Source organism: Amblyomma americanum, chromosome 11 (genome assembly GCF_052857255.1).
Source record: "Amblyomma americanum isolate KBUSLIRL-KWMA chromosome 11, ASM5285725v1, whole genome shotgun sequence".
NCBI lineage: Eukaryota > Metazoa > Arthropoda > Arachnida > Ixodida > Ixodidae > Amblyomma > Amblyomma americanum.
In genome coordinates this window covers 5,766,760-5,780,242 of record NC_135507.1, presented here as the reverse complement: position 1 = coordinate 5,780,242, position 13,483 = coordinate 5,766,760, and the positions used below count along the sequence as shown (strand labels likewise).

The 13,483-nt window shown below is 49.8% G+C and overlaps 1 protein-coding gene across 2 annotated transcripts in view; it reads left to right on the top strand.

Moving 5' to 3' along the window:
- The first annotated feature begins 1,608 nt into the window (after window positions 1–1,608).
- The window catches only part of LOC144111304 (lysosomal protective protein-like), a 268,952-nt gene continuing 257,077 nt past the window's right edge, over window positions 1,609–13,483 (top strand). The window contains exon 1 of one of the 2 annotated variants that reach the window (XM_077644558.1): window positions 1,609–1,751. In XM_077644558.1, coding sequence (XP_077500684.1) covers window positions 1,679–1,751 — 73 coding nt within the window. In that variant the 5' untranslated portion in view covers window positions 1,609–1,678. The remainder of the gene's footprint in view (window positions 1,752–13,483) is intronic. The other variant, XM_077644559.1, reaches the window with a different exon arrangement.

The following is a 13,483-nucleotide window of genomic DNA, read 5'->3' as shown; positions in this document are numbered from 1 at the left end:
GATGAGTGCCATGGGTGTGGGCGTTAAGTATGTATCACATAATGTAAGGATTGAACAAAAAACAGCTTTCGGTTTAGCATTGATAAGCATGAAACATTGTGCAGAATCACGGTGGGCCACTCAGATTTCGGATGGTCATCGAATTTTTTTTTTTTTGGGGGGGGGGGGGCAAACTCATTCTGGTGGTGTCCCAAGTCGGTTCCGAACGTGGGTAAACTCAATTTTCACATTTTCGGGGATGGACCACCCAAATTTGAGACTGGGACAAGCCTGTCTTCCACCCAAGCACACCCAGATTCACTGGCAGTCAAATTCTGCCAAGGTCATTCTAAGGGCAAATTTCGCGTGGTTCATGTCATATTTGACCATGGACCACGTCAGGGTATTCCATGATCATATCCCCAACCTTCACGGCCATTGCCGAATCACTTCGCAGCTGTTTTTACAGCCTCTGCAAACTGAGTCACGTCACCCGCTTCATTCATAGCACGGCTTTCGCCGAGAATGCAGCCAGAAGCGCTTTTGCACTGAAAACCACGCAATTTCATGTGACGGTTGTTCGAAGCGGGTTGTCGGCCATCTTGCTCTCTTCGTGAGTGATACGTGGGAGAGCCCACTCGCGGAATTTTGCACGGGGTCCAAGCCTATCAGCGTCCGAATGCGACCAGTCGACGCGATAAACGGCGCTTAAGAGCGCGATGAGGACGCCTTTCTAACAGCTTGCTGACACTTGAAACTCGATCTGCGGATAATTTGCCCAAATATTATGCTTTTGGAACGGTCTAATTTATTAAAATCTGTGCGGTGTTCGTTCGAAGGCGGAGATTCGTCAATAATTGAATGATTTCTCGAATTGAATATGCACCGCATGCCAAATGTATTCGATTCGCACTCGAGGTTTCGAGTATTCGCACGCCCCTGTAAACTAAACTGTCGATAATTGAAGCACGCTCTTAGTTGTAGACGCCACACTTAGTTGGCCTTTACTTCTTGCATTTATTTCTCAGAAATGAGCTCGCTACAAGTCGGTAACCGATTAAAGCACTTGGCAATGCGCCCTGGCTAGACGTTGAGAGGAGGTGGGAGAGGGGGGAGCGTACAACGCTTTGAAAGGCGCGCTCTGGAAATCGCCTCTTCACACCCGTCAAAACAAGCCGCTACAGTGACGCCGCCGAACCAAGCGCGCTGCAATGACATTGCGTCTGGCACGACATGGCCTGCCTTCCTATCTTCTTTTGCCATAGCAACCGCCGTCGCCGCGCTCCTTGTCGGCGGCTTCGGATTTTTATGCGAGGGATGCGTTACGCGCCGCTCGCCGACCACACGTCCGCTTCGCCTTCTTGCTAACGCCGCGGGATTTACACAAGCTTCGTTTTGTGTTGAGCAACGGAGCAACCGCGTCGTTCGTGGTTCAACGGCTCTGCTCGTGTCGTCGGAAGCGCGTAAGCCAGCGTATGAAACGTCGCAAAAGTCTGCAGCTCCAGCTGCTCGACCTGCGTGGTACGAACTCAGTATGCAGCTTTTCTTAGTTTCGTTTGTGATTCGCAATGATAATTGCCGGCGTCATTTTCCTGTAGTTATCTATCCGCTGTATAAGTTTTTTTTCTTTCGATCGGACGAAACACGTTCGCGGCCCTGGATATCTTCGAGCGTAGCAGACCAGAAAGGAGGATTTCCCATGGCGGACATTCGCCATCGCAAACGTTACCGCTGTCATCACGCACAAGAAGCCTCCGAGATTCCTCCAGAAGGTAATTACCCGAGTGGTCACACGCACAGTATGCACACGTGAGTAAGCAAGCTCTCTCTCTCCCCAAGCTCTTTCCGGAGCTCAGATTCGAGGCTGTGAATGAAAAATACTGTTACTTTAAGTACAGTCCCAGACAAGGTCCAATTCGACCTGTCGCATTAGAACCAGCGCCAATGCAGGGTCCGCTGTTAGTGCGTGATCAACAAACTTGTGTACTAAAAAAAAAGACAGCACAGGCGAGCAGTGACATTTGCTGGTGCGCCACGCAGAGGCAAATGTCGAACCTTCTGTATGCAAGTACCTGGTTCGAACAAAACTAAAATTATAGGAGCCTTAACCAGACCTATTTGATAAATTAATTAGGCTCACTACATAATCTAGCCAGTAGATAAATTTATTCATGCTATTCATACAATGTCAGCATATCATCTTCGAAAGCAAAGTTCGGTCCAACAACCCTTGCTTGTCATCATCGAATTGCCAGTACGTGCTTGCATCATGAGGTTTTCTGCAGCTCACTTCGTATTACACCCTAAATCAGCAATCCGGCACGCGTTGCACTCCGTGCATTTGTCGTCCCCACCAAACAGCCCGTCCACGCGCTCATACTGCAGCGTTTGCTGCATCATTCTTCTTTCGCTTCATGGGCTTTCTCAAGAAGCCACGGCAATCACCTGCACATCCACTTTTCCCGAGTTGCATAACGTCCATATTTAAGCGAGAATGCAGATTGTTTATACCTGTATCCACCCCTTATGTAATACTACAAAATTTACGGTCTTTATGTGATTACAACAGTGTGTGTGTGATGTTTGTGTAATCCTTTATCTTTCATCTGTGTTTACGGGGAAGTACTGCAAACACGTAGCCACGCTTTCATCTCTAGCAAAAAATGAAAATGAAAATTGGTTTTTGAGGAAAGGAAATGGGGCAGTAATTCTCTCAAATATCACGGTGGTCACCGGAATCGCGTCCTAAGGGAAAAGAAGAAGGTGACGGTGAAAGAAGAAAGAGAGAATGAAGTGCCGTAGTGCAGAGCTCCGGAATAATTTCGACCACCTGGGGTTCTTTAACGTGCAGTGACGTCGCACAGCACACGGGCGCCTTTTGCATTTCGCCTCCATCGAAATGCGGCCGTCGTGGACGGGTTCGGACCCGGTTACTCCGGCTCAGTAGAGGAGCGCCTTAACCACTCAGCCACAGCAGCGGGTCTCTAGCAAGGCAGCAAGAGAAAAGAATCTCTCTCTGAATACGCTAACGAAGTACCATTTTCATTTTAGCCAATTGTTTCGTTCTTTCTCTTATCTCCAGAGGAAACGAAGGATTCGGAGATTCATAAGAAGCTCGGCTAGTGATCCGGAGTTCCGGGTTCGAACCCGACCGCGGCGGCTGCGTTTTTATGCAGACAAAACGCTAAGGCACCCGTGTGCTGTGCGATGTCAGTGCACGTTAAAGATACCCAGGTGGTCGAAATTATTCCGGAACCCTCTACTATGGCACCTCTTTCTTCCTTTCTTCTTTCACTCTCTCCTTTATCCCTTCCCTTACGGCAAGGTTCAGGTGTCCAACAATATATGAGACAGATACTGCGCCATTTCCTTTCCCCCAAAACCAATTATTATTATTATTATTATTATTATTATTAGTATTATTAGCTCTAACGATACCTCCCCCTCCCCACTAGCTAGAATTCAAGACAATTACTTAGTATTAGTGCATAAGCGCTATTCCGATTGGTAATCCCCGGGCAAATTCCTGCGCGGCGGGGCAATCGCGCGGCGGCGATGGACGCGCTGCTGCTGCTGTTGCTGATAGGAAGAAAGAAAAGGAAAGTGCACGGGCCTGCCCACTGTCTCAAGCCGAACCACGCTCGCTGCCGCGTGCTGAAAGTAGGATAGTTAAAGCATAGGAGAGCAAAGATAGAAAGAAAAGGCAATCGCTAATATGCCCTATAGGCCGATGCCGGAGGCAGTGCAATACCGGGCCGACCCGTGCCAGAGTGCTTCAAGCCAAGCACTCCGCCATATTGCAAAAATAAGTTTAACATCTTGGGTCCAAGCACACGAAGCAGATATTAAATCAGGTATCATGGTATATACATTCATCACGTATATACCATGACGGACGCGAGCTGCTCACGCCGTGTCTTTCATGCGGTTGCCTTTGAGGCGGTGTTGCATCAGTTGGTGTCGCTCGTACTACTCGGTTCAACTATGTTGAAACCCTATTATTTACGGCATGAAAAACGGCTAAATAAGGCAACATTAGAATGCCACAGAAGACCAGCCAACGTTCGTGCAATTCTGCTGTCGCACGGCTCTATATATTTAGGTAAAAATTGTCATTTTTTTTCACAGCGAAAGCTGGAATAGCGTTGTACAAGCTATTTAGTAGAATGAATTAAGGCAGTACAACCGCAGCCGTGCAACGCATAACGCGTAACACTTTAGGTGGACACTACCACCACCACCACCACCACCACCACCACCACCACCACCACCACCACCACCACCACCACGTATCTCGAAGAGCGACAGGTGTCTGGTTCTGAGAAAAGAAAGGAATGAAATGAAAATAAAAATGAAAATTGTTTTTTTGTGGCAAAGGAAATGGAGCAGTATCTCTATCACATATCGGCGGACACCTCAACCTTGCCGTAGGGGAAGGGATAAAGGAGAGAGTGAAAGAAGAAAGGAAGAAAGAGGTGCCGTAGTGGAGGGCTCCGGAATAATTTCGACCACCTGGGGATCTTTACGTGCGCTGACATCGTACAACACACGGGCGCCTTAGCGTTTCGCCTCCATCGAAACGCAGCCGCCGCGGTCGGGTTCGAACCCGGCAACTCCGGATCAGTAGCCACTGAGCCACCGAGGCGGGCACAAAAAAAAAGAAAGAAAGGCGCATAAGTTCCTCAATTTAAAGGTGAACACCACCGCCACCCCACCGCGCGATTAAGATGTCCACTGACCAAGTTATGCGCCTTTCCTGTCCTCAAAACTAACGGCGGGTTTAGTTCGACTGCAAATAAGACAACACTGGGAACTAGACTATTCGCTTCGCGTAAGCGGGCCCTGGAGTGCTTCGAGTGCAATGGGAACGCGATCGAAATGAAAACCGCCAGCGGAAGAAGGCTGAGTTCGCACCTGAGCACATAGACGTCATAACGGGCCTGTGAGACGCCCAACCGACCAGTCGCCAGCGAATCGTCAAAACGGGCCTGCCACTCCAGACCTCTCGGCCGCTAATGCCAATATTTCGCTTTTTAATGCACCATCAGCCGGCAAGCGCGGCTCAAGCGCCCATTCGTGGTAGGACTAGAGCGAAGGTGTATGTTGTTCTATGGGAGTTTAACGTCCTAAAGCTACTCAGGGCTCCAGAAATTTTAACCTCCTGGGGTTCTTTAACCTGCACTGACATCGCACAGTATATGGGCCTCTAGAATTTCGCTTTCATTGAAATTCGACCGCCAGGGCCGGTATCGAACCCGCGTCTTTCGGGCCAGCAGCCGAGCGCCATCACCCCTTAGCCACAACGGCGGCTGAGAGCGGACGAGAAGTTAAACAGATAAGAAAGAAAGCAGAAGGAGCAAAACAGAGGAGGGTACGGCGAGAGCGCTGCAATGTGGCACGCTCTATCTGCGGCGGGTGCTGCGAAACGCGCCGACGCGCCGCGCAAGACGAGGCTCGGCGGTGGCGTCCCTAGGGGGCGTGCGCTGCGCGCCGCCAAACAGCGCTGTCGCCGTTGGGCACTGCGTTTTCAGTTTTCGTTTGTCTGTGGTTCAAATACATGAACAGGTGCGTTCGAATTTCGCCTTAACTAGTGGGTATTGCAATCGTGCAGTGAATTCTCGCGACGCTCCTTCTGACGGAACTCTTATCGACTCCTGAGCTGCTCGCTGCTGACAGCGTGCGTCGCCAGGGTCCTTGAAGATGACGTCAGTGCCGGCGTGCTTTGCGTGAACGGACGTTGCGTCAGCGCCCTCCAAGACTAAACGCACTTTCCTGCTGCCTCTTTTTTAGAGGATGGACGCATTGTTGAATTTTGCTTTCGAATGTGTACTGCTGCTCCTCCTGTGGTGGTTCGCCGTCGTGCTCATACTCGATAACCCCTTGCAGCTGTGCGGCTTACTGGTGAACACGCTGATCGGCCCATTATTGAGAGCACTTCCGTGGGCATTTCAAGAGGTCCCTGCCCCGCCTGTGTTCTCCTCGCAGACTCAGCGCCCAGTTGTGGAATACGACCACGCTTGGAGATGCCAAAAACCTGTCTCGAAGACCTCGGCGAACAGGGTCGCTGATTTGGAAGAGGAGGCGCAGAGTCCACTGCAGAGGCATATAGCGAAATATGAAACGCAACCACCGATTCAACACTGCTCCGGGACGCAATCAACAGCGTCTCCGTCGGCACCGAAGAACGTCAAGGATGCAACCGGATCGCTCGCACTAGAGCCGTCGGTCGCAGCGGAGGCGGACGACGAAGGTCTCTATTGTGTCAAAGAAACCACGCTGCTTTTCGATGACCCGTCCATACAAGCTCCGCCGATGAAAACTGCTCATGTGTCGGCACCGCGTTTCGATGACGGGATACCATTTGCGCAGGACTGCAGGCGACAACGTCACTCAGCTACAAACGCAACGGGTTTTCGCGCAAGAAAGCCTGAAGAGTCTCCGCGTCCGTCAGGATCAAGTTATGAGCCATTTAACTTGTTCTCAAGGAACACTGAATCACCTCTGGCAGCGGACACAACTCCTGTGCTCTCCCGCTTTCCTTCGCTGAGCGAGTTAGCTGCCCACGTTCCGGACGAAGCAGCCACTGTCGCACCTCCATTCTTGGGTGCATTCACAGACATGACTTCAGAAGCAGCTGCTAATTGTTTTTACTGTGGAAAGTTTTACTGGAGATTGCCGGACGGAGTTCTCGCACCCTGTGAGCCATGTCAATCAGGAAGTAGTGAGCAAAGAATACTTTCGTCTAGGGGTTCGCGACCGATGCTCACACCCAGCTGTAGTCGCTGTGGAAAGCCCTACGGACTTGTTCCATGCGTAGATCCCACCATCTGCGAGTCGTGTCAATTTGGTAGCATCGCACTAGACCAAGGAGCAACTGTCGCGCCTCCCCTGTTGGATGGTCTCACAAACCCTACACTAGGCGGTACAGCAACGTGCACTTCTTGCGGAAAGTTTTACAAAGCTTTACCGGATGGAGACCCACAAGCCTGCGAGTCCTGTCTGTCGAATGCACTCACAGACCTCTCCCTGTGCGGAACTTCAAGATGCACTTTCTGTGGAAAGGTTTACAAGCCTTTGCTGCATGGAAATCGAACCACTTGTGAGTCTTGTCAGTTTGGCAGTGTCATACTAGACCAAGGAGCAACTGTCGCGCCTCCCCTGTTGAATGCTCTCACAAACCTTACTCTAGATGGTACAGCAACGTGCACTTCGTGCGGAAAGCTTTACAAAGCTATACCGGATGGAGACCCACAAGCCTGCGAGTCCTGTCTGTCGAATGCACTCACAAACCTCTCCCTGTGCGGAACTTCAAGATGCACTTTCTGTGGAAAGGTTTACAAGCCTTTGCTGCATGGAAATCGAACCACTTGTGAGTCTTGTCAGTTTGGCAGTGTCATACTAGACCAAGGAGCAACTGTCGCGCCTCCCCTGTTGAATGCTCTCACAAACCTTACTCTAGATGGTACAGCAACGTGCACTTCGTGCGGAAAGCTTTACAAAGCTATACCGGATGGAGACCCACAAGCCTGCGAGTCCTGTCTGTCGAATGCACTCACAAACCTCTCCCTGTGCGGAACTTCAAGATGCACTTTCTGTGGAAAGGTTTACAAGCCTTTGCTGCATGGAAATCGAACCACTTGTGAGTCTTGTCAGTTTGGCAGTGTCATACTAGACCAAGGAGCAACTGTCGCGCCTCCCCTGTTGAATGCTCTCACAAACCTTACTCTAGATGGTACAGCAACGTGCACTTCGTGCGGAAAGCTTTACAAAGCTATACCGGATGGAGACCCACAAGCCTGCGAGTCCTGTCTGTCGAATGCACTCACAAACCTCTCCCTGTGCGGAACTTCAAGATGCACTTTCTGTGGAAAGGTTTACAAGCCTTTGCTGCATGGAAATCGAACCACTTGTGAGTCTTGTCAGTTTGGCAGTGTCATACTAGACCAAGGAGCAACTGTCGCGCCTCCCCTGTTGAATGCTCTCACAAACCTTACTCTAGATGGTACAGCAACGTGCACTTCGTGCGGAAAGCTTTACAAAGCTATACCGGATGGAGACCCACAAGCCTGCGAGTCCTGTCTGTCGAATGCACTCACAAACCTCTCCCTGTGCGGAACTTCAAGATGCACTTTCTGTGGAAAGGTTTACAAGCCTTTGCTGCATGGAAATCGAACCACTTGTGAGTCTTGTCAGTTTGGCAGTGTCATACTAGACCAAGGAGCAACTGTCGCGCCTCCCCTGTTGAATGCTCTCACAAACCTTACTCTAGATGGTACAGCAACGTGCACTTCGTGCGGAAAGCTTTACAAAGCTATACCGGATGGAGACCCACAAGCCTGCGAGTCCTGTCTGTCGAATGCACTCACAAACCTCTCCCTGTGCGGAACTTCAAGATGCACTTTCTGTGGAAAGGTTTACAAGCCTTTGCTGCATGGAAATCGAACCACTTGTGAGTCTTGTCAGTTTGGCAGTGTCATACTAGACCAAGGAGCAACTGTCGCGCCTCCCCTGTATAATGCTCTCACAAACCTTACTCTAGATGGTACAGCAACGTGCACTTCGTGCGGAAAGCTTTACAAAGCTATACCGGATGGAGACCCACAAGCCTGCGAGTCCTGTCTGTCGAATGCACTCACAAACCTCTCCCTGTGCGGAACTTCAAGATGCACTTTCTGTGGAAAGGTTTACAAGCCTTTGCTGCATGGAAATCGAACCACTTGTGAGTCTTGTCAGTTTGGCAGTGTCATACTAGACCAAGGAGCAACTGTCGCGCCTCCCCTGTTGAATGCTCTCACAAACCTTACTCTAGATGGTACAGCAACGTGCACTTCGTGCGGAAAGCTTTACAAAGCTATACCGGATGGAGACCCACAAGCCTGCGAGTCCTGTCTGTCGAATGCACTCACAAACCTCTCCCTGTGCGGAACTTCAAGATGCACTTTCTGTGGAAAGGTTTACAAGCCTTTGCTGCATGGAAATCGAACCACTTGTGAGTCTTGTCAGTTTGGCAGTGTCATACTAGACCAAGGAGCAACTGTCGCGCCTCCCCTGTTGAATGCTCTCACAAACCTTACTCTAGATGGTACAGCAACGTGCACTTCGTGCGGAAAGCTTTACAAAGCTATACCGGATGGAGACCCACAAGCCTGCGAGTCCTGTCTGTCGAATGCACTCACAAACCTCTCCCTGTGCGGAACTTCAAGATGCACTTTCTGTGGAAAGGTTTACAAGCCTTTGCTGCATGGAAATCGAACCACTTGTGAGTCTTGTCAGTTTGGCAGTGTCATACTAGACCAAGGAGCAACTGTCGCGCCTCCCCTGTATAATGCTCTCACAAACCTTACTCTAGATGGTACAGCAACGTGCACTTCGTGCGGAAAGCTTTACAAAGCTATACCGGATGGAGACCCACAAGCCTGCGAGTCCTGTCTGTCGAATGCACTCACAAACCTCTCCCTGTGCGGAACTTCAAGATGCACTTTCTGTGGAAAGGTTTACAAGCCTTTGCTGCATGGAAATCGAACCACTTGTGAGTCTTGTCAGTTTGGCAGTGTCATACTAGACCAAGGAGCAACTGTCGCGCCTCCCCTGTTGAATGCTCTCACAAACCTTACTCTAGATGGTACAGCAACGTGCACTTCGTGCGGAAAGCTTTACAAAGCTTTACCGGATGGAGACCCACAAGCCTGCGAGTCCTGTCTGTCGAATGCACTCACAAACCTCTCCCTGTGCGGAACTTCAAGATGCACTTTCTGTGGAAAGGTTTACAAGCCTTTGCTGCATGGAAATCGAACCACTTGTGAGTCTTGTCAGTTTGGCAGTGTCATACTAGACCAAGGAGCAACTGTCGCGCCTCCCCTGTTGAATGCTCTCACAAACCTTACTCTAGATGGTACAGCAACGTGCACTTCGTGCGGAAAGCTTTACAAAGCTATACCGGATGGAGACCCACAAGCCTGCGAGTCCTGTCTGTCGAATGCACTCACAAACCTCTCCCTGTGCGGAACTTCAAGATGCACTTTCTGTGGAAAGGTTTACAAGCCTTTGCTGCATGGAAATCGAACCACTTGTGAGTCTTGTCAGTTTGCCAGTGTCATACTAGACCAAGGAGCAACTGTCGCGCCTCCCCTGTTGAATGCTCTCACAAACCTTACTCTAGATGGTACAGCAACGTGCACTTCGTGCGGAAAGCTTTACAAAGCTATACCGGATGGAGACCCACAAGCCTGCGAGTCCTGTCTGTCGAATGCACTCACAAACCTCTCCCTGTGCGGAACTTCAAGATGCACTTTCTGTGGAAAGGTTTACAAGCCTTTGCTGCATGGAAATCGAACCACTTGTGAGTCTTGTCAGTTTGGCAGTGTCATACTAGACCAAGGAGCAACTGTCGCGCCTCCCCTGTATAATGCTCTCACAAACCTTACTCTAGATGGTACAGCAACGTGCACTTCGTGCGGAAAGCTTTACAAAGCTATACCGGATGGAGACCCACAAGCCTGCGAGTCCTGTCTGTCGAATGCACTCACAAACCTCTCCCTGTGCGGAACTTCAAGATGCACTTTCTGTGGAAAGGTTTACAAGCCTTTGCTGCATGGAAATCGAACCACTTGTGAGTCTTGTCAGTTTGGCAGTGCCATACTAGACCAAGGAGCAACTGTCGCGCCTCCCCTGTTGAATGCTCTCACAAACCTTACTCTAGATGGTACAGCAACGTGCACTTCGTGCGGAAAGCTTTACAAAGCTATACCGGATGGAGACCCACAAGCCTGCGAGTCCTGTCTGTCGAATGCACTCACAAACCTCTCCCTGTGCGGAACTTCAAGATGCACTTTCTGTGGAAAGGTTTACAAGCCTTTGCTGCATGGAAATCGAACCACTTGTGAGTCTTGTCAGTTTGGCAGTGTCATACTAGACCAAGGAGCAACTGTCGCGCCTCCCCTGTTGAATGCTCTCACAAACCTTACTCTAGATGGTACAGCAACGTGCACTTCGTGCGGAAAGCTTTACAAAGCTTTACCGGATGGAGACCCACAAGCCTGCGAGTCCTGTCTGTCGAATGCACTCACAAACCTCTCCCTGTGCGGAACTTCAAGATGCACTTTCTGTGGAAAGGTTTACAAGCCTTTGCTGCATGGAAATCGAACCACTTGTGAGTCTTGTCACTTTGGCAGTGTCATACTAGACCAAGGAGCAACTGTCGCGCCTCCCCTGTTGAATGCTCTCACAAACCTTACTCTAGATGGTACAGCAACGTGCACTTCGTGCGGAAAGCTTTACAAAGCTATACCGGATGGAGACCCACAAGCCTGCGAGTCCTGTCTGTCGAATGCACTCACAAACCTCTCCCTGTGCGGAACTTCAAGATGCACTTTCTGTGGAAAGGTTTACAAGCCTTTGCTGCATGGAAATCGAACCACTTGTGAGTCTTGTCAGTTTGGCAGTGTCATACTAGACCAAGGAGCAACTGTCGCGCCTCCCCTGTATAATGCTCTCACAAACCTTACTCTAGATGGTACAGCAACGTGCACTTCGTGCGGAAAGCTTTACAAAGCTATACCGGATGGAGACCCACAAGCCTGCGAGTCCTGTCTGTCGAATGCACTCACAAACCTCTCCCTGTGCGGAACTTCAAGATGCACTTTCTGTGGAAAGGTTTACAAGCCTTTGCTGCATGGAAATCGAACCACTTGTGAGTCTTGTCAGTTTGGCAGTGTCATACTAGACCAAGGAGCAACTGCCGCTGGCTGTGCGAGCCCAGGTTGGCCGCGTATGCTCGAGGCCAGGGCACGACGGGTTCTTGAATGAGGTTGGGGCTACTAAGTGAAATTCAAAAGAGTGCAAGCAACTGTCGCGCCTCCCCTGTTGAATGCTCTCACAAACCTTACTCTAGATGGTACAGCAACGTGCACTTCGTGCGGAAAGCTTTACAAAGCTTTACCGGATGGAGACTCAGAAGTCTGCGAGTCTTGTCTGTCGAATGCACTCACAAACCTCTCACTGCGGGGAACTTCAAAATGCGCCTTCTGTGGAAATGATTACAAATCTTTGCTGGGTGGAGACTGCACAATCTGTGAGTCCTGTCAGTACGGCGGACTCAGTAAAGAACTCTATCTGTCCGGCAGCCCGCAACCACCACGCACACAAATCTGCGGCCGCTGTGTAAAGTTATACAGGGTTGTGCCAGGCGGAGATCCCACCGTCTGTGAGTCTTGTCAACGCGCATTCTACCAGTGGCGGGAGCAGAAAAGCTCGTCGCCGAACTGCAGCCACTGTGGAAAGTTATACAGGGTTGTGCCAGGCGGAGATCCCACCGTCTGTGAGTCTTGTCAACGCGCTTTCTGCCATTGGCGGGAGCAGAAAAGCTCGTCGCCGATCTGCGGCCGCTGTGGAAGGCTCTACAGAGTAGTCGCGGGCGGTGACCCTACCATCTGTGAATCTTGTCATTACGGAACCGGTCCCAAGAGATGAACGGACACATTCTATAGTCTCCGAATGAACCGAGGCAAGTGACTGGCAGCTGTCGGTCATGAGGTACATTGTGCAAGAAAGTGCCTTGCGGAGACCTCTTCTGACGCGCGAACTGCCAGTATAACATATTAACTAGCGCAAACACAGACAGGGACCAAAGTAAGAGTAAGAGACAGCATGTGTTCTGTCTCTAGCGTGTGTCCTGTCTCTTACTCTTACTTTGGTCCCTGTCTGTGTTTGCGCTAGTCAATATGTTTCACTGCGACAACCAACTAGCCCAAATGAAATCCTTAGCATTTACTGCCAGTATACAAAGCCAAGAAAGATTTTGCGATAAGTACTCTTTAGACGTGAATTCAGCCACGCGTGAGGACCCGTTACCTTACTATTTTTTGAAACCTCTTCAAAATATGGCTATCTTGTGTGACATTTCGCGTCCTATATCGGTAAGAAAAGGCTAAGCACTCGTATTTCCCGTGTAAAGCACTGCATTCGTAATAGGTAATCGTCCTGCCCTGAGTAATCAATCGTTAACGCTATTTATTAATGCTGCCGCTTTCATGATCCGGCATCTACATTTACAGGGTGACGCACGTATATTATTAAATGTAGGAATTCTAATTACAGAATTCGTGCGTGCAGTCTTACCGCACTTCTTCAACTCCGCTCGCAGAGATTCCAGCATCAGTTGGTTTACCTTTTCGGGAGATAACTGATGACCTTAAAACGACACAGCACAGGCGAGTCAGCGCACTCCCATGTTCGCGAACCAATATTATGGATGTAGTGGTCGTCAGTGTTATGGCGGTGTTGGCTTAATGCAAGGTAAATAAAAACTGTCTCTGTTTCTCATTCGTTGTCATTAAATGAAAATATAGTTTAGTACATGCACAATTCACGAGAAACTGCGAAGAAAGCATTCACTGTGTTCTACGATGGACAAATTCCTTTCCACTCTAGGTTTATCTGTGGAAAAAACCCAGTTGTAGGTTTACCACGTGTCTTTCTGTTTCTAAGGAAGGAAACAGGTCAAATA